Consider the following 24,319-nt stretch of genomic DNA (forward strand, 5'->3'; position numbering starts at 1 on the left):
AAGACATGTATGTACCCCCATGTTCACTGCAGCATTATTTACAATAGCTAAGATACAAAAACAACCTTAGTGTCCATTAAGGCAGATGAATGGGTGAAGAAATACATATATATTAATATATGTGTGTATTTTAAATTTTAATATATATATTTTTTCCATTCTTTCCATTGTATACACTGGAATATTATTCACCATGGAGAAGAATGAAATCTTGCCATTTGCAACAACATGGATAGAACTTGAGGACATTATTCTAAGTGAAATGAGTCAAACAGAGAAGGGCAAATACCATATGGTCTCACCTACATGTGGAATCTAAAAAACAAAACAAATGATAGGTGCCTGGGTAGCCAGTCGGTTAAGCATCTGACTTCGGCTGAGGTCATGATTTCACTGCTCACAGGTTCAGGCCCCACATGGGGCTCTGTGCTGACAGCTTGGAGCCCAGAGTGTACTTCAGATTCTGTCTCTGTCTCTCTGCCCCTCCCCTGCTCAAGCTCTGTCTCTCTGTATCTCTCTCTCAAATATAAATAAAAACATTTAAAAATATTTTTTTAAACAAAACAAATGAAAAAAAAAACTGAGCATTCAGATACAAAGGACAGATTGGTGGTTGTCAGAGATAGTGTGGGTCAAATGGTTGAAAGAGGGCAAAAGGTACAAACTTCTAGTTATAAAATAAGTAAGTCATGGGGAGGTAATGTACAACATGGTGATTGTAGTTAATCTCATCAAAATTGGGTAACTATGCGCACATATTAACTAGACTTATTGTGGTGATCATTTCACAATATATACAAATTATCAAATCATTATGTTGTATACTTGAAACTAATATAATGTATGTCAATTACACCTCAATAAAAATTGTTAAATATTATTGGTTTCAATACTGGTATTTTGAGTGTAATAAACAAAAACTGAAGTATGATCATGATCATGATCATGATCATCATTATCATTTCAATTCTGGAATGGGTCCAAATGGTTCTAAACTGCCATCAATGGCACTTTGTGAACATTGATTAGTTTTGGAAAATTAGCCTTCTATATGATGCTCATACTCCATTTTGTGCTAATTTAGTTACAGATTTCAGGACATAATTCCAAATACAAAACACATATTTACATAGTTCTTATTAGATTAGCTCCCCTCAATTAAACAATCTTCTTAAGAGAGTTAATATGCAAACTGGAAGCATCCTGAATCAAAATTTGTAATTCCATTCAATTTGGGTGCATTAATTTGTTGTGTTTTTGGCCCTGTTATGCTACCATTTATCACAAATACATGTGATGATGATGTACTTACACAGGAAAAAATGTTTTAATTTTTCATATCTGGTCAAATGACAAAGTTACTATGAACTTGTTAGTATATGGTTTTTTACTATAAGCACTTTTATTAGCTAGATTAGTTTTCCTAATATATTTCTATATGCCTAATTATAATATGCTTCTTTAAAAGAATCCTTATTTTCTGAGGTAACTGTGAGTGTATAAAGCATTAAACAGTGTGGTTGATTCTATCTCTTGCTGTGGCCTGAAAAAATGGTGAGGTAATTATAATTATAACGGTGAGTGCCTATTTTATGTCATTCACAAAGTTTTAAGTGTTTTATATCCATGAACTATTAAGTTTTCAAACACCTGATGAAGTAGGCAATCATTATTCAGGGAACCGAGGCACCTAGAGGTTAAGCAACTTGTCCAATGTCATATAGCTAGTAAGTGGTAGATACAGGATTTAAAACTGAAATGTATCTCATGGAAACAGAAAGATAAGAAAATATTTCTCTAATTAGATATTGATATTATGGAATCATACAATTTTACAGCTAAAAGAAAAAAAATTAAATAATCTAGCACTTTATTCTATAGATTAGAAAGCAAAGATAAAGCCAGTTAATTAGACAATTCATTTCTTCCATTGTCACTATGCAAAAAATTGGTTCGTAGTCTGTGTTCCTCATTTTGATAGGTCATGACTTGGTATGTATTTGACTAAATTGCAGTGTGCCAAACAGCAGCATATCTGTCAACCCCAAGCCCATGATGACTTGTGCTTTCCTCAACATGATAATTATGATTCTATGACGGAGCTATGTTTATTAGTCTGTTTCTTTTGTACACTGAAAGCTTCGTGAAGACACACACCATGCTGTCCTACTCATCCTTCTGACTAGACAAATAATTCTTATTTAATATATAAATGGATATTTTCTAGAGAATAAAGAATTTAAAATAGTAAAGGCAGAAGAAATACTTTCAGTACATGCTAACATAGAGCTTTAACAATGGACATAAATATTAACAGCTAGAAAAGAACTGAAGCAGAGAGGACAAACTGTGTGGCTGTTCCAAATGGATTGCTAATTTAGAGTCCAAGAGACAGAGTTGTGAATATAAAGAGACTCTATAAATTTTGGGCACAGCCACAAATCCAAGAGCAATTTTACGGGTCCATAGTGTGGAAATATGGATCATGCATTGGTCTTTTGTTAAATCTCAATATAAAAAAAGAACAATTGTCATCAAGAAATGTAGCTTACAAATAAGAGATGCTATTATATATGATGACATAGGTAACGTGAATTTATACTTTATATTACACATTGCAATTTCTCTGCCTTAAAATTGTGAACAATTAAAGCAAAGGCTATGCCACATTCGAGAGTATTTAACAAGAGTAGAGGACTTTTTTATTCATCAATATGTAAACCAGAGATGATAGCTGCCTTATAAGAATGCATATTAGAGCTAGATTGAATTCTAAGAGTCTTAATTTTCAAAATATGCTGATACTGTTTTTTTAAAGCTGGGATCAATTTCCCATGTTTTTATAACCATCATTATTAAACTTCTAAATACATATCCATAGGTGAATGGGAAATATGATTCAGGTCAAACAAAAATTGAATTTCCAAATTTGTATTCTAAACTGATGGTCTCTATTACCACCCATAGTCTTTTGATCCCAATATTTTAAGTTTGATAAATCCTAAATCACCTTTAGGATACATTTATATTTGGTGATGTCGGACCCTATTCTTTTTTTTTAATTAAAAAATGTTTTGAAGTTTTACTTATTTATTTTGAGAGAGAGAGAGAGAGAGACAGAGAGAGAGAGAGAGAGAGAGAGAGAGAGAGAGAGAGAGAGAATAATCAGGGGAGGGGCAGATAGAGGGAGAGAAAACCCTAAGCAGGCTCCTTGCTGTCAGTGTGGATCCTGATACAGGGCTTGAACTCAGAACTGTGAGATCATGACCTGAGCTGAAATCAAGAGTTGGACACCTAACCCACTGAGCCACACAGTGCCCCTGACCCTATTGTTATGACTTAAGCTGAAGGGTATTGTAATATGATACTGTAAATACTGAGAGCTACAATGATGTCAATGCTATTTTAAAGGACTTGAAACACCTCCTTTTTCATCACTTAAATTTAGAGTTTTAGGGCACCTGGGTGGCTCAGTCGGTTAAGCATCCTACTGTTGGTTTCCACTCAGGTCATGATTTCATGGTTCCTGAGTTTGAGCCTGCATGGGGCTCTGCACTGACAGTGTGGAGCTTGCTTGGGATTCTCTCTCTCTCTCTCTCTCTCTCCCTCTCTCTGCCCCTCCTGCCCTCTCTCTCTCTCAATATAAATAAACTTTAAAAAAATTTACATTTTGGGGGCACTAGGGTGGCTTAATGGTTGAGCATGTGACTTGGGCTCAGGTCATGATCTCGCAGTCTATGAGTTCCAGCCCTGTGTTGGGCTCTGTGCTGACAGCTCAGAGCCTGGAGCCTGCTTCAGATTCTGTGTCTCCTCGTCTCTCTCTGCCCCTCCCCAACTCATGCTCTCTCTCTCTCTCTCTCTCTCTCTCCCCCTCTCTCTCTCAAAAATAAATAAAAATTAAAAAAAATACAGGTTTTTAAAAATACGTTTTTTCTTATAGCACTTTGGAGAAGAAAAACCAACTCAGAATATCTTAAAATCACTCTTCAGGTTTTTTGTTTGTTTGTTTTTTGTTTTTAAGGTCTCTCAGGAAATGACTCCTTTGTTTTGTTAAATACTAAAACAATGCTTTTAATTATTGTTTGCATTCTTTTTTAAATTTTTTTTAAATATTCATTTTTTTTTTTGAGAGAGTGAGAGAGAGAGAGAGACAGAGACAGAGTGTGAGTGGGAGAGGGACAGAGAGAGGGAGACACAGAATCTGAAGTACGCTGCAGGCTCTGAACTGTCAGCACAGAGTCTGACACGGGGCTAGAACCCAGGAACTGTGAGATCATGACCTGAGCCGAAGTCGGATGCTTACCTGACTGAGCCACCCAGGCACCCCCCCCTTTTTTTAAATGTTTTTTTAATGTTTACTTTTTTTTTTTAATTTTTTTTAACGTTTATTTATTTTTGAGAAAGAGAGAGACAGAGCATGAACGGGGGAGGGTCAGAGAGAGGGAGACACAATCCGAAACAGGCTCCAGGCTCTGAGCTATCAGCACAGAGCCCGACGTGGGGCTCGAACTCACGAACCGCGAGATCATGACCTGAGCCGAAGTCGGCCGCCTAACCGACTGAGCCACCCAGGCGCCCCAATGTCTACCTTTTTTTGAGAGAGAGAGAGAGAGAGAGAGAGACAGTGTGAATCGAGGGAAGGACAGAGAGAGGGAGACACAGAATCTGAAGCAGAATTATAGTTTGCATTCTTAAATAGTTCAAAGTAGTCAAGAAAATGTTGTTTACACCAGTTCTTCTTTTATAAGCATTTTATAAATAGAGATAGGATTTGTGCCTCATTCTTTGGTTACTTTCAACTCTTCAAAAGCCCAGTTTAGCATGAGAAGGGATTTTCTGGCTCAAATCATGAAGAGCTGATATTAAGAAATGAAATTTGGGGGCATATTACATGCACATAATTCATGGAATAATTGCTTAGGAGTCCATTACTGTTCATTGGAAATGTAAACCAATGGATTCCCATCTTAGCATCATCACATTGTTGTCTAGTCATACAAACTACTAATTCCTCACACCCATAAAAATAGACTTCGAACAGTATCTGAGAATGTGAAAGTTCAACTTTTTTTTTTTCTTTAGTGGTGAATTCTGGTGATAAAAAGAAAGAAAATGAGCACCTTGTCATGTTTTAAATCAGCATGGGGAAATTCTCAAGTGGATGTGACAGCTCTCAGAATGCTTGGCGCTCCCTTCGTTAAGGACTGTCAGTCATAGTTAGCAACAACAGAGATGTTGTTTGAACCTAAATAAAAATTACAGAGAGCTTTTTTGAGTTAATATCTGTAAGAACAGAACATAGAAGAAATTTGTCTCTATAGCCCAGTTAGCCTGTCACTGGGAATTACTCTCATTTTCCCTGTGTTCATTAGGGTCAGTAAACAACAGAGCTAGCCAATATCATTTTTGTTATATTCAAATTGAATGTGAAATATCAGATAACATTACAAAGGAATAGCTTTAGCTACCACATTATAAGGTTTGAATCCTTTGGGGTTTTGTGACTAGGACATTGATAAATTTCATATATTTGACATCTACACTATTAAAATGGATGTCTTTTTTGAGTTATTCTTCTATGAAAAGTTTTAAAGAGATGCTCTCTCATCAACAAGCTCTTTAGTTGCTTAATTTGATAGAGAAGAATGTCTGACTCTTCTTTTAATGGAAATGAGAAAGTTGTGATTCTCTGTAACATTACAATCCATCTGGCAGTGGAAAGAACTATTTTCTTCAAAATATTGTTCTGGGATCTCAAAGACCGTGGTTTTCCTCTCCTGTTAACTCTTGTGCAGGAGCCATCAAGCTATCTTCTACTATTCCTAAAGGCCCCCTTTCTGTTCATCACTGGCATCTGTGGAGCTATTTGATCTTTAAGAAAGCTATCAAAGGAATTTTCCTTCTTTATTCTTTCCAATAATTCTGTCTGCTCTTCTCATCAAAAGTGTTTTTCGTTTTTGTTTTTGTTTTTTTGTTTTTTTGGTCCCATTTGGCTGTGGCCGATTTTGCTGGTTCCTAGCATTCCTGAAAGAACTGTGTCTTTCTTATTTATGACCTAGATCTCAAAGCATCTAGGTTGGGCACAATACACAGCATACCCAAGAAATAGTTATTAAACCGGTTAATGTAGTTCATCCCTTGTTTTCCTTTTGTCCCTGGCATATAGTTGGTACTTAATATATGCTTGTTGGTAAATAAACATATGGAATAGCTTCAAATATTTTGCAGGACTATAAATATTCATACTTCATAGATCAGACAAAACCATCTGAGGCAAACTCTGAAATTTCCCTTTGCAAATAAACAGGAAACATAACTACATACAACCACATGTGTGAAAAAGTCACAGAGCGCCCCTTGCTCCAGCCCAGATGAAATTGAGAGTCACTGCCCATAAACTAAACATAAGGATCTTCAAAAATCAAACCTTAGTTGTTTAAGTATTTGATTACAGAGAGATGCACATAGACACGGAAATAAAAGAAGATATAAAATGACAACAAAACTTGCGTAAAATTGGTCTCTCATTCATGCATTTCACTATCTAATTCACAAGCTCTAATGTTCCAGCCAAACAGATGTACCAAGTTTATCTCTATAATGGGCCATACTGCTTTTGCACAGTTGGATTCCCTGAGCTGTTTTTCCAGAATGCTTTGAAGTTACATATTTTTTAAAAAAGTCAGAATTAGTAAACAACTCACATATATTTAACATTTTTCTTTTAGTGGTCCCTAAATTCTTTTTTCAGAAATTTATGTGATAATACATAAAAATGCTTTTTAGCCCTATTCAATCTTGACTACTGATTCAATAAAGACTGTAATTCTGAATAACAGCTGTACTTCTTAAAAAGACTATGTTTTTATCGAAAATTATACCTAATTTTAACTACATTGCCTGTGCATGGACACTGTCATTGACTGATTCTTTTTTCATAGGCTTTAGGAGCATTTTCTTGATTTATTTTTAATCAAAACGTAAAGATGCTCTCTGTATCTTTTAATGAATTCACCTTTCATTGTTAGGAAGTGGAAGAATAGCAGCATTTCAAAGATGAAGTAGTTAATCATATGCAATTCAGCATTATCCATCACTAAGAATTTGTATAAATGCACAATCAACCTATAGGTTGTACAATTCATTTAAAGGCCCAGTTAGGATGGAAAAGTGCTTAACCTATTTGTAACTTTTGATATCTGTATCATGCTTACAGAACTAGAAAAGCCTGGTAGCCATATGGGTAATTTTACTTATCTTTTTCTCTTTAATGTGCTCCAAAAATTACAAGAATTTGGCTACCTAGAGGCAGAGTTCAGAAAGCATATCAACATCCTCAAAAGTAAAGTTCAATGAATTGGAGACCTTATTCAAAAGTTCTGTATCTTATCTACTTAATAAAATACATCAGTAGAGACATTCTGAGTAACTGCCTGTTAGGTTTAGGGAGTTTAGACCATTGGGGAACAGATTATAATCTAATAAGCACAATATTGCAGTTAACTCCACTCTTGGTTTAGTTAACAATTTAGCATGTAGTTATTCATTTAGTTGATCGGTTTGCATTTATCAAACACTTAATATATATAAGACTCTGAACTATAGGCAAAGGGACGATAAAGATAAATAAGACACTGTTTTGTGCTCAAAGGACTCAGATGGAGACAAATGGGGGGAGGGGAAAGGCAATTACACAATAGTTTATAAGTGCTATGATAAATATATCTTCAGAAGCATAGAAGATGGTCCTTAATCCCACTAAACATTTTCTAAAAGAAGTGAAAGCAAAGCAAGAATTAGAGGATGCATAACAACTTGCCACATGAAAGCAGTGAGTGGGAATAGAGATTAAGCAGCTTAGTAATAAGGCATTTCAGGAACTGAAAAGAGCAGAAGCAATGGCAGAGAGTCATGACACAATCTTGTGTTCAAGGGACAAAGGCTGTTTGGAGTAACTGGAGAATTAAATGTGATGCATGAGTGGTAAGAGATGAGAATTGAGCACCGGACAGGAGCCTACTGGTGGAATATTGTTCATGTTCTACATAGCTTTTAAACTGTGGGCAGTGGGGAGCCAAAGGAAATATTTAAAGAATGGAAATTATGTGGTTAGCTCTCCCTGATAGCAAAAACCTAGCTATAAAGTATGTGCGGCATATATTTTCAGGGGACAAAACTGAAATATAAAGATCCTGAGAAATGAGTTAGGCCTAATCTTGAGAGCAGTGTAGACTTCTCTGTGTAGGTGAGACAAGATTTCCACTTCTAGAAATATTTAGAAGGTAAAATTCACAGGACTTGATTATGGTTGGATATAAGGGATAGAAAGAAGAAGAAATCAAAACTATTTTCAAAGTTTCTAACCTGATTATCTGAGTAGTTAGTAATGCATCAGCTTGAATAGAGAATATGAGAGACTACAAAGCTTTAAAGTATAAAATAAATTCAATTTTTTGGCATGTTGGAATTCACGGTGCTTCTGCTATATCCAGAGCAGCTGGATATACAAAACTAAAAGAATGGATGATGCAGATGTGGTGGTCAATTGGATATTGATGGTTATTAAAACCATGTACAGAAAATTGGATGGATTGGAAAGAAGTGAGGTGAAAACAGAGGTTAATTACATCTAACTATACCAACTTCTATTTTTAGTCAGTGCTCATATCTGTCAATGTCTCCTATCTCTCCTCATTTATGGACAACTTTGGCACGTGGCTCATTTTCCTCCAAGCAGACCATAATTGCAGATGGCTCATCCAATGCTCTAGGCTCTCAGTTCCTTGATCAGCTTTAAAGTCTTTTAACAACTCTTAACCTCAGGAATCCATAAATAAAAACTTCAAACTCTCTCACACTGATGTTTCCACTTTTGTCTTTGGCCTCATCAAGAACCCTATTCTCTCTTACTACTACTCTATTACTCTCCAGGCTACTCTTACTGCATTCTCATTATTGGTATTTCTAATTTTTTATTGCTCCATGTACCATAAGAACTACCATTTTAATCATTATCTTTCCAATAATCTAAAATCATTTGCCTTGTTATACATTTTCCATGTGCCTAACTATCCACAGCTGAATCTAATTAGTTTTTGTTTTTTATTTATTTGGTAAATAATTATGTGATCCTTATAGAAGTTATTGTATCTAAGAATTTCATAATTTTTAGCCATTTTAAATCTTGTAACAAAGCCATACGATGGGCACAACCAGTACGTTGCCTGCAAGAGGAACTCAAACTGTCAAACAAGTTTGTGATCCCCAATCTGCATTGTAATATTTGTCTGTTTTATTGACTCTTTTTTCTCTTTTTGGAATGCTCTCTATGGAGAAATTAACTATCATGCTGTGAGAAAGGCCAAACTATCCCATGAAGAGAGACCACAGAAGAAAACTGAAGCTACAAGCCCTCAGTCAGCATCAGCCACCAGACATGAAAGTGAAATGCACAAGCCTACAGATGAGTTCATCTTCAGACTTTGAGTTGTCTAGTCGAGTCCTCAGACATCACTGAGTAAAGACAGGCCATCCTTTGCTGGAAGGCGAGCTACCCAGCCTGAGTGGCAAAGCCCGGGCTGTGGACGGATTGGTGACTGCAAGGCGGTCCACCCACAGTGAAGCTTCTTGTCCTCCCGCTTTTAGGTAATTTGGCCTTAAAACTACCTGGGGTATTGTCTGTTGGGGAATTGCCCTCGGCAGGCCCCCTGGGAAAAGAACCATTAGGGAAGAAAATAAGTTTCCGCAAGAAATTGTGCGGCCTTATGTTTGGGCCTTGCCATCCCCATGGAGACTCCTCTACTTACAGGAAGGAGCCTCATGCATTTGCCAGCAAAGGCGGCCAACGATGGAGAGACATACGGATCCGAAAGTCCCACTCCAGTAACTAAGGAGTGTATCTATGGACACAGGTCACTCTGACCCCTAGGCCCACCCTGTCCCCCAGGAGGCATTCCAGATGATGATTGAACCTAGTCGGTTAAAGCTACAGAATGGTTCATTGGTTCCTAGGTGCATTGTCTCTCTGAGAATGTATAAGGCGTGGGTTTCTAAGGCCCTCTTGGCCCCCTTCTTGGCACCTCAGACCCAGGCGAACCCTTTTGTTCTTTAAAACCACGAATGGTTCAGGGAAACAACTAAGAGGTCATGTCCCTGTAACTGTTCCACTTGAGATGTTGAGAGATAAATGGCCTTTCGTGAAAACAGCAAAGCAAATACTTTATAAATTATAGATAAACATAGATACATACTAAAAACAATAAAAGAAATTAATCAATAAGCAAAGGGCAGGAGGGAACGTTATGACAAAACAATCATGTTATTCCTTATTGAGGGATTATACAAAGGAACAATTTTAGAATTGGGTAATGTTAGAAAAACATAGATGACGTACTTTAAAGGAAATCACTAGCAAATATAATGCCATGTTTACTGCAATAAATCGGCCAGTTCAACACACTGCTGTTGTTTCTGTCCATTTTTATTTTAGTTTTTTATTTTAGTTTCTTATTTTAGCTTTTTATTTTAGTTTTTCATTTTTATTTTTGTTTTGTTTTATTTTCACTTTTTTGCCGACGCCATTCATCCTTCGGGAACCCCTGGACCTGCTGGAGCTGGACTCCGGCAATCCTTCCAATGTCTTGTCTAAACTTCTGACCCACAGAATTGGTAGAGGAACTTGTTATGTAGCTATAGTCACTGGAATATTACCTATAGCAAAGTTTATTGCTAAATCCAGCAAATATCTTTCAAGTCTTAATTTTACTTGATTTTTTGAAATGTTTAACATAGTCAACCAAACCCTACATATTTAAATACTCTCTTTATTTTGTATGTATATCACTGCATACTATACACGGTACTTGGATCTTTCTCATCATTCCTTATCAGTTACCACGGAAAGCCCATCTACCCATTCCTTTCCTTAGGGCTCTGTCCACGGCCCTCTCTGGGCCAGTGGTCTCAATCAGGAGTATGCAGTTGAGAACAAATACTCAAATTTAATGGAAGATCTAATAGCAAGTGTGAATAAAAAATATGATGCTATTGACAGTTGTAAATATTAAGGCTAAAGTGTCATGTATCTCCATTGTGACACATATTTCTCTTCAATACATGTGACATGTGACAGGTTTGTAAGAAACTATCAATCCCCTAAGTATATTATTATTTCATTCTGTACAATGGCTGTAGTCTCAAATAAGGAGTTCAGTAATTATTATTGTATTCTAAAATGGTAAGAGCCAAAGAATTAACTTGACAATTTTAAAGAGTAGGGTAAATTAAATATTGAATAACAAAACAAAGACATTCTTTACATTTCATTGTTACAATGAAATTGTAAGTTAAATCACTGGTAAAGATTATATATTAAGATGAAAAATAAAACAAAATTTCTTATCAGAATCTTAAATTAATCAAAGTTTTTCATTGTCAATGAATATTTTTAATACATTAAACAATGTCTCTGAACAAAGAACAAGTCCTAACGTGTCTTACATATGTAAATAATTAAACAGTATCTGGTCTGGTAGTAAGTTGTTTCATCCTCATAAGGCAATTTCTCAGAATGTCAGAGAAAGGAAAAAAAAAATTAGGCGGGAAGGAAGGGGAATCTGATCTTGAGTTTCTTGTGAACCTTATCTCTGACATTCATTTCTGGCTTTGTTGATGAAATTGAATCTACATCAAAAGATAATGAACCATTTTTGCAGGACTCCTGCTGTGTTTGAGATCCTCTAGGAAAGATCTGGAAATGTTCTTTTCTGAGCATTGCTGTGAAGACCCTTTAGAACACTTATTGATGTCAGATACTGAACATTCTTAACTGATTCATGGCATTTGAAACATATCCTTTTTTCATACCAAAATGTTTTTTTATTCTCCTTACCTTGCTGTACAAAGGATCCGTAGACAAACCACATGGAGTTGTAGAGAGTAGTAGATGTCATTGATCCCATTTGTAATCGTGGGGGATTAAGCCAATTTAGGAGGTAGACCAGAAGACCCACCAGAAGAACAGTGCCAGCAATGCAAGCCCATAGAGAGAGATCAAATGGTGCGAGACAGGCAAACATATCCACTGTCTTTTCAGCCCTTCGAAGTAGTACTCCCACTGAGTAGTCCATGTAGCGTGTTGTAAAGTCCACCACATTCTCACGATCTGGGGTGATGGTTAAAGCAGAAATCCCTATGTCAGCTCTCTGAAAAATTGAAAAGAGAAAATAATAAATTAACAATGTGGAAAACAATTTGATTTGTGGTGCTTCAACTTGCCTGAAGGAAACGAAAATAGATGCCTCAGGCAACATCTTTAGTCTTTTTATATAAACGGAAAAACACTGCAGATATTTCTTAGAGGAGAACTCTGTATGAATTTTGCATTTCTTACTGCAAATCTTGCCCCACCAGAGTCAGATAAATGACCTTGTTCATATTATCAGTGCATGTGAAATCAATGAAGAATATTTCAAACAGATAACACCTGAAGGAAATTGTCTTCTTTTCTTGAGTCCTTTTTATCAAAGCTGTCATTAACACAGTAACAAAGGCAAAACATATTCTAAGGAATTCTTTCTGAGAAAATATTCCCAAGATATTTTTATTATGTTCTTAAGATGTAAATTATTGGATAGCTTATTTAAAAAAAAACCCTCAACATAGCATTTACTCTTGGTTTAGATTTCTCTGCATCAAAATTTATATTATTGATTTCTAAATGCATTACAGTCAGAACTTTCATATAGCACTGTTATGGTGTCATTTGCCAAAAGTCTCTACTATGATTTTACTGCACAAATCTCAGAAATGTCTTAACAAAAAATGAAAAATTAAGGAGACATAATTCTTCTCAGAGTAACAACTCTTCTTTTCAATGTGTATCTCCCTAGATTCTCAGTGATAGCATTAAAAATGGCAGTGCATGCTATTTTACTGATTTGAAGCACAGAGTAGAATTGTAGGGAGAGCACAGAACAAATGACATATTTAAATTCTATAATATGAGAACACATATTTAAATAACCAGAAGATGTATTTTGTTTGAAATAATGATCCATGGCTGTGATTAAAGCTGTGGAAAGCTCCTTCCAGACAAATAAAAATAATAGTAAATTGTGTGTTGAACATTTTTGCTATTATTTTTCTTCCTTACTTATTGTTTTATGAAGGAAGACAGAAACTGGTTTTATTGCTTTTGGACACCAAACAAAACAGAACAAAATAAAACAAACAAAACAAAAAAGAAACAAAAAAACATGTGAAGTAACATACCAAACGGAATGCTAAACTGGCTCAAATAAATCTAGTCTCTGAAGTAATAATGGCTTCAAAAATATTCTGCATATATTTGAGTCATGTGCGTTTGTGTGTGTACATATATATGCACATATATGCATATGTTTATACATACATATCAGTCCATATATATTTGTTGCTAAGTCCAGTACTAAATATTTAAATACATTTTCTTATTTAATCCTTACAATATGAATATAATTCATGAATTATGTGTTTTCCCCTTGATTTCATAGAGAAACTACAAGAATTGCATAACTTGTTTAGTTCTCATTGTTTATAAGTATAGAAGTCAATACTAAAGCTAGGTTTTTCTTACTCCAAATCAGAGCTCATAACCACTTACCTCATTGCAAAAATCCTTTATTTTCCAAATGATGCATATGGTAGGTGGTTAAGGTAACTGGTTTTAGGACAAGTTTTATCTTAACAGAGTCTCAAATTTTGTGGGTTTTTTATTGTAGTATTTATATTGCAACAAGGCCATATTAGTATACACACCATGAGCTTATAATTATTAACAGAGAGATATTATACTTAATAACATATTTGAAAATAAACTTTCAGAGAAATAATTATTATTGCTTTCAGGCTCATATTTATTTATTTATTTATTTATTTATTTATTTATTTATTTTTAAGTAGGTGTCATACTCAGCATGGAGGCCAAGGTGAGTTCAGACTCACACCCTGAGATCAAGACTGGAGCTGAGATCAAGAGTCGGATGCTTAAATGACTGAGCCACCCAAGTGCCCCTTATATATTTATTTTCTATAGCTAAATATTAGGAATTTGGTCTTTTCAGGTTGAAAAGCTAACCTGGATCCTTATTTCTCCAGTTCTATCTTTTGTAAACTTCAGTTTATCTATTTGTGAAATGAATGTAACTATATTTAGTGTGACTACTGTGAGTGGACTCATATTATCTTAATCCTAATGGTAATAAACATGTCTCCAAGATTCAATTAGGCTTTCGGAAGTTGCCTTTAGTTTTTCAGGACATTACAGTACTATGGATCAGTAATCCAGCAATTGATGGACTACTGAGCTAATGCATTTTATGACTCAATCACAATCAGAATATTTCACCTATGGAAGAACTTACTGGCAACAAGTTGACTGACTATGTGTAAACTTTCATCAATATTTTTCTAATAATTCAATGTTAACATTTAAATGATCATGAATTGGAATAGTCACATACTAATTCTACTAATAGGTAAGTATCACGAAGTGAATTTGTATAATGGAGAAAAGATATTTAGGGAATAATGTGTGTTTTCTCTTTGGAAAAGGAAACTGATTATATTGTATATGCTAATGGATTTATTAAATATAATAATTACTTGTCATATTTCTATGGAGAACTAACTTCCTAGGTTCTGGTCCAATTTTAACACTTGGCTACTCTGTTTTCAAGGAGAAATTCCCAGTATTCCTGTGGGGGGCATATCAGAATCATGTGATAAGCTTTTCAAACTGCACAAATACATTTATATACAGACACAATATAAACACATATACACACATTTTCTCATCCCTGAGATATGTATACACCTTTCTAAGAAAGTACTTCATCCTATTCTACAGAATCACAATATTGAGCAGATAACTGTGCTTCATATGAGTATGTGATAGTCCTTACTTGTATTAGAATTTTATTGGAGCAGGAAAAAAAAAAGCCAAGAACCACTGATTCAAAAAAGTTAACTTCTTGAATATCTCCAAACTACCAAAAATGATCAGAAACAAATGATCATTCCTATCCTCCCTCCCTGCCTCCTTCACTGTCTTCCTTCCTTTTCTTTTCCTCTTCTTTTTTTTTTCACCTTCTCTCCCTCCCTTCCTTCCTTATCACTTATTTATCTAATTATTTACCTGTCTATATATGCATATATGTCAATTCACTTTTCCAGTTTCTACATTTCAAATCTTTACTGTCATGAAATCTTTAATTTTCTCAGTAACCACCCCTCCCAACTCTTGAAAGATGACCTTAACTGCTATTTTATAAGGAACATAAAATATATCAGATTAAAATTCAGGCTTATTTCTACCTTCTACCACTCATATAGTGGTGCAACATATATCCTGCACCCAGCCTATTCTATTTAACCTCTATTTACAATGAAAGAACTGTCTTCCTTCCAAAAACCAACCCACCATTAGTAAACTTATCAACCAATTCCCTCTTTCAGATATTTAAACTCCTGTCTTTTATGTATTAAACATCATCCTATCAACTAAATTTCCTATGAAAAGATTCTGTAACTCCTTTGCATTAAAATAAAAACAACAAAAAAAGAGAAAAGTCTGTCCTCCTCTCCTACGACTTCTGAATCCCAGTTATTGCCTTTACTTCCTCTTTCTTTTTCCACAATTTTCTTTAAAGATTTGTCTCTATTTCCTAATCTCCTAGTAAGTCTGGGAAGATTCTTTTGTACCCATATTGCTAAGCACTCTATTATTCAAGGGACACAGCACTTCTTACGTTTTGCATTGCTGAGTCAAATGGATACAATTTAGTGCTCATCTGTTTAGGTTTCTTGACAACATTTGGCAATGATGACTGCTTTCTCCATCATAAGCACTCTTTTCCTTAGTTTTCATGACATGACATAAGCTTCTTTTTCTTTTCCTTTTTCAAGCTTATGTTGGCAATCCTCTGGACTTGGTCTTTATAGACTTTTCCCATTTGATCTTTCACCTAGGCAATCCCATTTATATACATTACTTCCATTGTCCCCATTCATACATCAGATTTACAAATTTATATTTCTAGATATAGATCTGAGGTCTGGAGACCAGAGTGATTTATGTAACTTCATAATTGATACTTCTATTAGAAGTGTCAAAAATACCTCAGATTTAACATGGCCAAGACCATACTCAGGCTGTTCAACTCTAACTAGTCTTCTCTCAGTGTCTCCTTCCTCAATGAATATCTTTTCACATAAGTCTTAAATCTTGGTGGTTTCATTATCTTTTCCAATCTTACACCTCCTGTCTTATCTGTAACTATTGATTCTACCTCCTGGCAATCCTAATATACATTCGTTTCTCTACTATTGTCAGTTCTCACCATTGCTTTTATGGGCTTATTAAGAGTCTATCTGAAATCTACCTTTTCTTTTTTCTTAATTTCCCTATTGCAGTAAAAGTAATCTTTCTGTTGAGCAAATCTATCTGTCCCTCACACAGCTTAAAGGTTTTCAATGCATTTGCATTGCTCTGAGGAAAAGGATTCAAATCTTTAACATAACCTATACATCTTTAGATAGATTATCCTCAACCTACCTCAACATATATATATATATGTTAGCCCAACATATATATATATGTTGGGCTATTTTTCTTTCCAGCACTACTTCCTGATGCATGGTCTTTGTACATGTTATTTCCATTGAATGGATTGTCCTTCCTGAAAATTCTTCAAGTAAACTCATATTCATATTCATAAATCAGCTCAATTATCACTTCCTCGGGGAAGCTATCCATGACCCCCATGATTAGAATAATAATTCTTGTTATTTATACTACCAGAAGCCTATATCCCTCACTTTTCTAGCAGTTCTGACAGTTGTAATTTTACAAATATTTGTGTGATCCTTTGAATAATGTCTGACTTTTCTACTAGACTGCAAGCTGCATGACTAGTTTTTATTCTTGTTTTAAATTGACATATTCCTGGTATCTACCACCTTTGTTTGGCATAGATTCATGATCAATAAAAACTTGCTTCACATGTAAATAAAGATGGAACATTCACTGGATGCTTGTTATTCAATTCTTATAAATCTCTTCTATTCTTCAGCATTCCCAACAGAAAGAGATTTTTACAGAATAAAAACAAAATAGTAATATAAAAATTTGTGAAGTTTTATAGCAGTAATAAAAAATTTGTATCTTAATGAATAATTGCCTCAATAATTAAAATAAGGTTCTTGGTTTATTAATATGTTTCTATTTATGCTGTTTGTCATTAGCTAAGGTAATCAAGAGTCTACTATAGTAGGTTTAATATATTACAAAATATTAATGTATGTCAAATGTTTAATGAATAAGTGATTATTTAAATTTTAGTAAGAACTAACTCTAAAATTGGAATATAAAGAATTTTTTTCAAAATATTCTAATTACACAGTCTAAATGTTTTCATTGAAAGAAGATAAAAGATTTGTATTATTTCAAGTCATGAAAAGGAGATGGGTGGACATTACAAGGGGGCATGGCTAATAAGCCATACAATAATTGAATCTTAGAAGCATAAACTTAGAGAGCTTGGAAAACATTTGTTCTAAATTTAATCTGAAATAAATGGTCATGCCTCACAAATAATTATCTAATTTACGCTTGACCATAATGCTAGGGACATTATATTAGTAATAGTTACACATTTTTTTAATGCTTAGTATATATCTAGTGCCATGTCATATGTTCCAAGTACATTATTTTTTTAATATTATAAGTCCAATTGCATCTTTTCAAGATGAACAATTTATATTTGACATATTCCAATTAACACAAAGCTTTCATTATATAAGGAACTGATATCTGCTCCCCTATATATCTTCTATTAAGTGTCTTAACGTTGTCATCTATACATCACATTATAAATCTGAATAGATGTACCTAATCTTTCAAATACTTGAAAAGTACTATTTTATTCTCCAATTGGAAATAACTATTTTAACACTAAAAACAATTTGCTTTTACACTCTTCTCAAAATATGGTTTCCATATCCCTCAAAATACTGATCATTTTCTTACAAACATAATCTAATTAATCAATGTTTCCTCAACTGATATGAATAATATAGTTTTTGAAAATAAAATTAAAGCTTGGATCATTTTTACTAGGTGAAGTACAACATTGCCTTAAACGAAACTTATGGTCAAACATATTTCTAAATGAAACACTATCAATCTAGAACTTCTCATAAGTCCTATGGAATTGATTTTGAACCAAATGTTGGATTTTATATTTGTCTATCATCAGTTTCATTCTTTGGTTCTTTGGACTTTCACATCTATTGGAAACATTTTGAATTGTTACCTATCAATCACTATATCAACATTTTCTGCTAGCCTTGGTTCATTTGGATGTCTGAGAAGCAGGCTTTAATTCTTCACCCACATTGCTAGCAAGATATTGATAAAAAATACATGGGCAAATCCCAATCATTGCAATTTGCCTCTAAAGTTCTTCCAACTCTGATGGTAGCTCATTAGTTAATACTCCAAAATGTTTTTTTTAATCACCCACAAGTATCCTTTATTATAGTGTAATCCAACAAGGCTTCTCTATATAGTTTTTAAGTACTTTGTAAAAGGCATTATTAAACTCAAAATGCACGTGTAACCAGATTTTCATTTTCCAATGATAGTTCATGGTATCAAAAACGAAAATGAACTGCTTACTTATTTTATCACCTATAACACATCACATCAATAATCCATCCTGTAGTTTTTCAGAGAATAAAATCAAAGTCACTAGTCAAGCAGAACGGATTTTTTTTTGTAATTTTAAATATGTCAGTCTCCAACTGTGTAACATTCCCCTTTTTCATGTTTTGTACATATTATCCATAGTAACTCATAAGTCACCTCAGAAGATGCACTAAATGCCCTAGGATATCATTCATTTGAACCTAGGAATTTGAATTGATTAAAAGTACATACAATGAACTTTAATTTCCTTGAGATTCTTTACCCCTTATATCTCCCACCTTAAGGATTTTTTGCATAAAGTGGAAGGAAAATAGTTATTGAAGAGTTTTGGCACATATTTAACAAGTATTAGGTCTCTCTCTGCATATCCAACTTCTTAAACTATACATTTCCTTCTCTTGCTCTTCAAAAGAATGGACTGATCATAGATTTTTAAAATTTCTTGACAGTCTGCTTAAGTATTATTTTATATTCTTTGGTGTTCAAATAGTGCTTTAGTGTAAAAATTCTAAGTTTGCTTGTGAGAAAGCAGATGTTAAAGAAATTCTAAAGGACAAAGAAAATAAAGGTGATGAAAAGAAAGAAGAATGTTATCTTTCATCTTCAGCTAAAGATACATGACATGGCTTTGGGTAAGTAGCCAAGCTTTCATCATTTGAAGATTACTCATCTGTACAATAAGTGGATTATAACTGGTCATATAAGAGCCCTTTTAACTCTGAAATTTTAGTGCTAAAAATTATTTACTGAGACCTTATTATATAATTATTCTATGTTTGTTAATAGAGGAATATATGTGTTTTGTTTCTAAAGACTTTAAAGTTTCGAGGAGAAGATGGCTGCGTAGGAGGACGCTGGGCTCACCGCATCCTGCTGATCACTTAGATTCCACCTACACCTGCCTAAATAACCCAGAAAACCGCCAGAAGACTAGCAGAATGGAGTCTCCGGGGCCAAGCGCAGACGAGAGGCCCACGGAAGAGGGTAGGAAGGGCGGCGAGGCAGTGCGCGGGCTCCATAGACTGGAAGGAGGGAGCAGGGGTGGAGGGGTGGCCCGCAGGCCAAGCAGAGACACTGAGTCTGGCTTGCAAAAGTGGAAGGGCCAGACAGAGTGTGTTCCAACAGTGAGAGGGACTTAACATCTGGAAGGTTATATGGTAACAGCTCTGCTTGGAGAGCAGGAAGGCTGGAGGACAAGGGGAGGGAGAGTTGCTGAGGGACGACAGAGCTCAGTTTGGCGGGGAACAAAGGCGCTCGCCAGTGCCATCTCCCTCGCCCATCCCCCAGCCAAAATCCCAAAGGGAACCAGTTCCTGCCAGGGAACTTGCTTGCAGCTCACAAACACCAAATGCTGTGCTTCTGAGGATCCATACCTCCGGCAGTGGGTCTGACTGCCTCCTGCTGCCACAGGGCCCCTCCTGAAGTGGATCACCTAAGGAGAAGTGAGCTAAGCCTGCCCCTCCTGCCCCCATGCACCTTGCCAACCCACCCCAGCTAATACGCCAGATCCCCAGCACCACAAGCCTGGCAGTGTGCAAGTAGCCCACATGTGCCACGCCACCCCACAGTGAATCCCGCCCCTAGGAGAGGGGAAGAGAAGGCACACACCAGTCTGACAGTGGCCCCAGAGGTGGCCTGGGGGCAGACATCAGGTCTGACTGCGACTCCACCCACCAACGCAAGTTATTCAAGACAGCACAGGGGAAGTGCCTGCAGTCCCGCACCACTCCAGGGACTATCCAAAATGACCAAAAGGAAGAATTCCCCTCAGAAAAACGTCCAGGAAATAACAACAGTTAACGAACTGATCAAAACTGATTTAAACAATATAACAGAAAATGAATTTAGAATAATAGTCATAAAATTAATTGCTGGGCTTGAAAACAGTATAAAGGACAGCAGAGAATCTCTTGCTACAGACATCAAGGGACTAAGGAACAGCCAGGAGGAGCTAAAAAATGCTATCAACGAGTTGCAAAATAAAATGGAGACAACCACGGCTCGGATTGAAGAGGCAGAGGAGAGAATAGGTGAACTAGAAGATAAAATTATGGAAAAAGAAGAAGCTGAGAAAAAGAGAGATAAAAAAAATCCAGGAGTATGAGGGGAAAATTAGAGAACTAAGTGATGGACTAAAGAGAAATAATCTACGCATAATTGGTATTCCAGAGGAGGAAGAGAGAGGGAAAGGTGCTGAAGGTGTACTTGAAGAACTAATAGCTGAGAACTTCCCTGACCTGGGGAAGGAAAAAGGCATTGAAATCTAAGAGGCACAGAGAACTCCCTTCAGACATAACTGGAATTGATCTTCTGCACGACATATCATAGTGAAACTGGCAAAATACAAGGATAAAGAGAAAATTCTGAAAGCAGCAAGGGATAAACGTGCTCTAACATATAAAGGGAGACCTATAAGACTCGTGACTGATCTCTCTTCTGAAACTTGGCAGGCCAGAAAGGAATGGCAGGAGATCTTCAATGTGATGAACAGGAAAACTATGCAGCCGAGAATCCTTTATCCAGCAAGTTTGTCATTTAGAATAGAAGGAGAGATAAAGGTCTTCCCAAACAAACAAAAACTGAAGGAATTCGTCACCATTAAACCAGCCCTACAAGAGATCCTAAGGGCGATCCTGTGAGACAAAGTACCAGAGACATCGCTACAAGCATGAAACCTACGGACATCACAATGACTCTAAACCCATATCTTTCTATAATAACACTGAATGTAAATGGACTAAATGTGCCAACCAAAAGACATATGGTATCAGAATGGATAAAAAAGCAAGACCCATCTATTTGTTGTCTACAAGAGACTCATTTTAGATCTGAGGACACCTTCAGATTGAGAGTGAGGGGATGGAGAACTATTTATCATGCCACTGGAAGTCAAAAGAAAGCTGGAGTAGCCTTACTTATATCAGACAAACTAGACTTTAAATTAAAGGCTGTAACAAGAGATGAAGAAGGGCATTATATAATAATCACAGGGTCTATCCATCAGGAAGAGCTAACAATTATAAATGTCTATGCGCCGAATACAGGAGCCCCCAAATATATAAAACAATTACTTACAAACATAAGCAACCTTATTGATAAGAATGTGGTAATTGCAGGGGACTTTAACACTCCACTTACAGAAATGGATAGATCATCTAGACACACGGTCAATAAAGAAACAAGGGCCCTGAATGACACATTGAATCAGATGGACTTGACAGATATATTTAGAACTCTGCATCCCAAAGCAACAGAATATACTTTCTTCTCGAGTGCACATGGAACATTCTCCAAGATAGATCACATACTGGGTCACAAAACAGCCCTTCATAAGTATACAAGAATTGAGATCATACCATGCATACTTTCAGACCACAATGCTATGAAGCTTGAAATCAACCACAGGAAAAAGTCTGGAAAACCTCCAAAAGCATGGAGGTTAAAGAACACCCTACTAAAGAATGAATGGGTCAACCAGGCAATTAGAGAAGAAATTAAAAAATATATGGAAACAAACGAAAATGAAAATACAACAATCCAAATGCTTTGGGATACAGCAAAGGCAGTCCTGAGAGGAAAATACATTGCAATCCGGGCCTATCTCAAGAAACAAGAAAAATCCCAAATACAAAATCTAACAGCACACTTAAAGGAAACAGAAGCAGAACAGCAAAGACAGCCTAAACCCAGCAGAAGAAGAGAAATAATAGAGCTCAGAGGAGAAATAAACAATATAGAATCTAAAAAAAAACTGTAGAGCAGATCAATGAAACCAAGAGTTGGTTTTTTGAAAAAATAAACAAAATTGATAAACCTCTAGCCAGGCTTCTCAAAAAGAAAAGGGAGATGACCCAAATAGATAAAATCATGAATGAAAATGGAATGATTACAACCAATCCCTCAGAGATACAAGCAATTATCAGGGAATACTATGAAAAATTATATGCCAACAAACTGGACACCTGGAAGAAATGGACAAATTCCTAAACACCCACACTCTCCCAAAACTCAATCAGGAGGAAATAGAAAGCTTGAACAGACCCATAACCAGCGAAGAACTTGAATCAGTCATCAAAAATCTCCCAACAAATAAGAGTCCAGGACCAGATGGCTTCCCAGGGGAGTTCTACCAGATGTTTAAAGCAGAAATAATACTTATCCTTCTTAAGTTATTCCAAAAAATAGAAAGGGAAGGAAAACTTCCAGACTCATTCTATGAAGCCAGTATTACTTTGATTCCTAAACCAGACAGAGACCCAGTAAAAAAAGAGAACTACAGGCCAATATCCCTGATGAATGTGGATGCAAAAATTCTCAATAAGATACTAGCAAATCGAATTCAACAGCATATAAAAAGAAGTATTCACCGTGATCAAGTGGGATTCATTCCTGGGATTCAGGGCTGGTTCAACATTCGCAAATCAATCAACGTGATACATCACATTAATAAAAGAAAAGATAAGAACCATATGATCCTGTCAATCGATGCAGAAAAGGCATTTGACAAAATCCAGCAACCTTTCTTAATAAAAACCCTCGAGAAAGTCGGGATAGAAGGAATATACTTAAAGATCATAAAAGCCATTTATGAAAAGCCCACAGCTAACATCATCCTCAGTGAGGAAAAACTGAGAGCTTTTTCTCTGAGATCAGGAACACGACAGGGATGTCCACTCTCATCGCTGTTGTTTAACATAGTGTTGGAAGTTCTAGCATCAGCAATCAGACAACAAAAGGAAATCAAAGGCATCAAAATGGGCAAAGATGAAGTCAAGCTTTCACTTTTTGCAGATGACATGATATTATACTTGGAAAATCCAATAGACTCCATCAAAAGTCTGCTAGAACTGATACATGAATTCAGCAAAGTTGCAGGATACAAAATCAATGTACAGAAATCAGTTGTATTCTTATACACTAACAATGAAGCAACAGAAAGACAAATAAAGAAACTGATCCCATTCACAATTGCACCAAGAAGCATAAAATACCTAGGAATAAATCTAACCAAAGATGTAAAAGATCTGTATGCTGAAAACTATAGAAAGCTTATGAAGGAAATTGAAGAAGATATAAAGAAATGGAAAGACATTCCCTGCTCATGGATTGGAAGAATAAATATTGTCAAAATGTCAATACTACCCAAAGCTATCTACACATTCAATGCAATCCCAATCAAAATTGCACCAGCATTCTTCTCGAAACTAGAACAAGCCATCCTAAAATTCATATGGAACCACAAAAGGCCCCGAATAGCCAAAGTAATTTTGAAGAAGAAGACCAAAGCAGGAGGCATCACAATCCCAGACTTTAGCCTCTACTACAAAGCTGTCATCCTCAAGACAGCATGGTATTGGCACAAAAACAGACACATAGACCAATGGAATAGAATAGAAACCCCAGAACGAGACCCACAAATGTATGGCCAACTAATCTTTGGCAAAGCAGGAAAGAACATCCAATGGAAAATAGACAGTCTCTTCAACAAATGATGCTGGGAGAACTGGACAGCAACATGCGGAAGATTGAAACTAGACCACTTTCTCACACCCTTCACAAAAATAAACTCAA

General features: G+C 35.7%; 1 protein-coding gene across 2 annotated transcripts in view; it reads right to left on the bottom strand.

The window, feature by feature from the left end:
• The window catches only part of GRID2 (glutamate ionotropic receptor delta type subunit 2), a 1,468,772-nt gene that overhangs the window by 288,186 nt on the left and 1,156,267 nt on the right, over positions 1 to 24,319 (bottom strand). For both annotated transcript variants that reach the window (XM_058721904.1, XM_058721905.1), the window contains exon 11: positions 11,891 to 12,203. In XM_058721904.1, the coding sequence (XP_058577887.1) occupies positions 11,891 to 12,203 (313 nt within the window). The remainder of the gene's footprint in view (positions 1 to 11,890; positions 12,204 to 24,319) is intronic.

This window comes from Neofelis nebulosa, chromosome 3, assembly GCF_028018385.1.
Source record: "Neofelis nebulosa isolate mNeoNeb1 chromosome 3, mNeoNeb1.pri, whole genome shotgun sequence".
Lineage (NCBI taxonomy): Eukaryota > Metazoa > Chordata > Mammalia > Carnivora > Felidae > Neofelis > Neofelis nebulosa.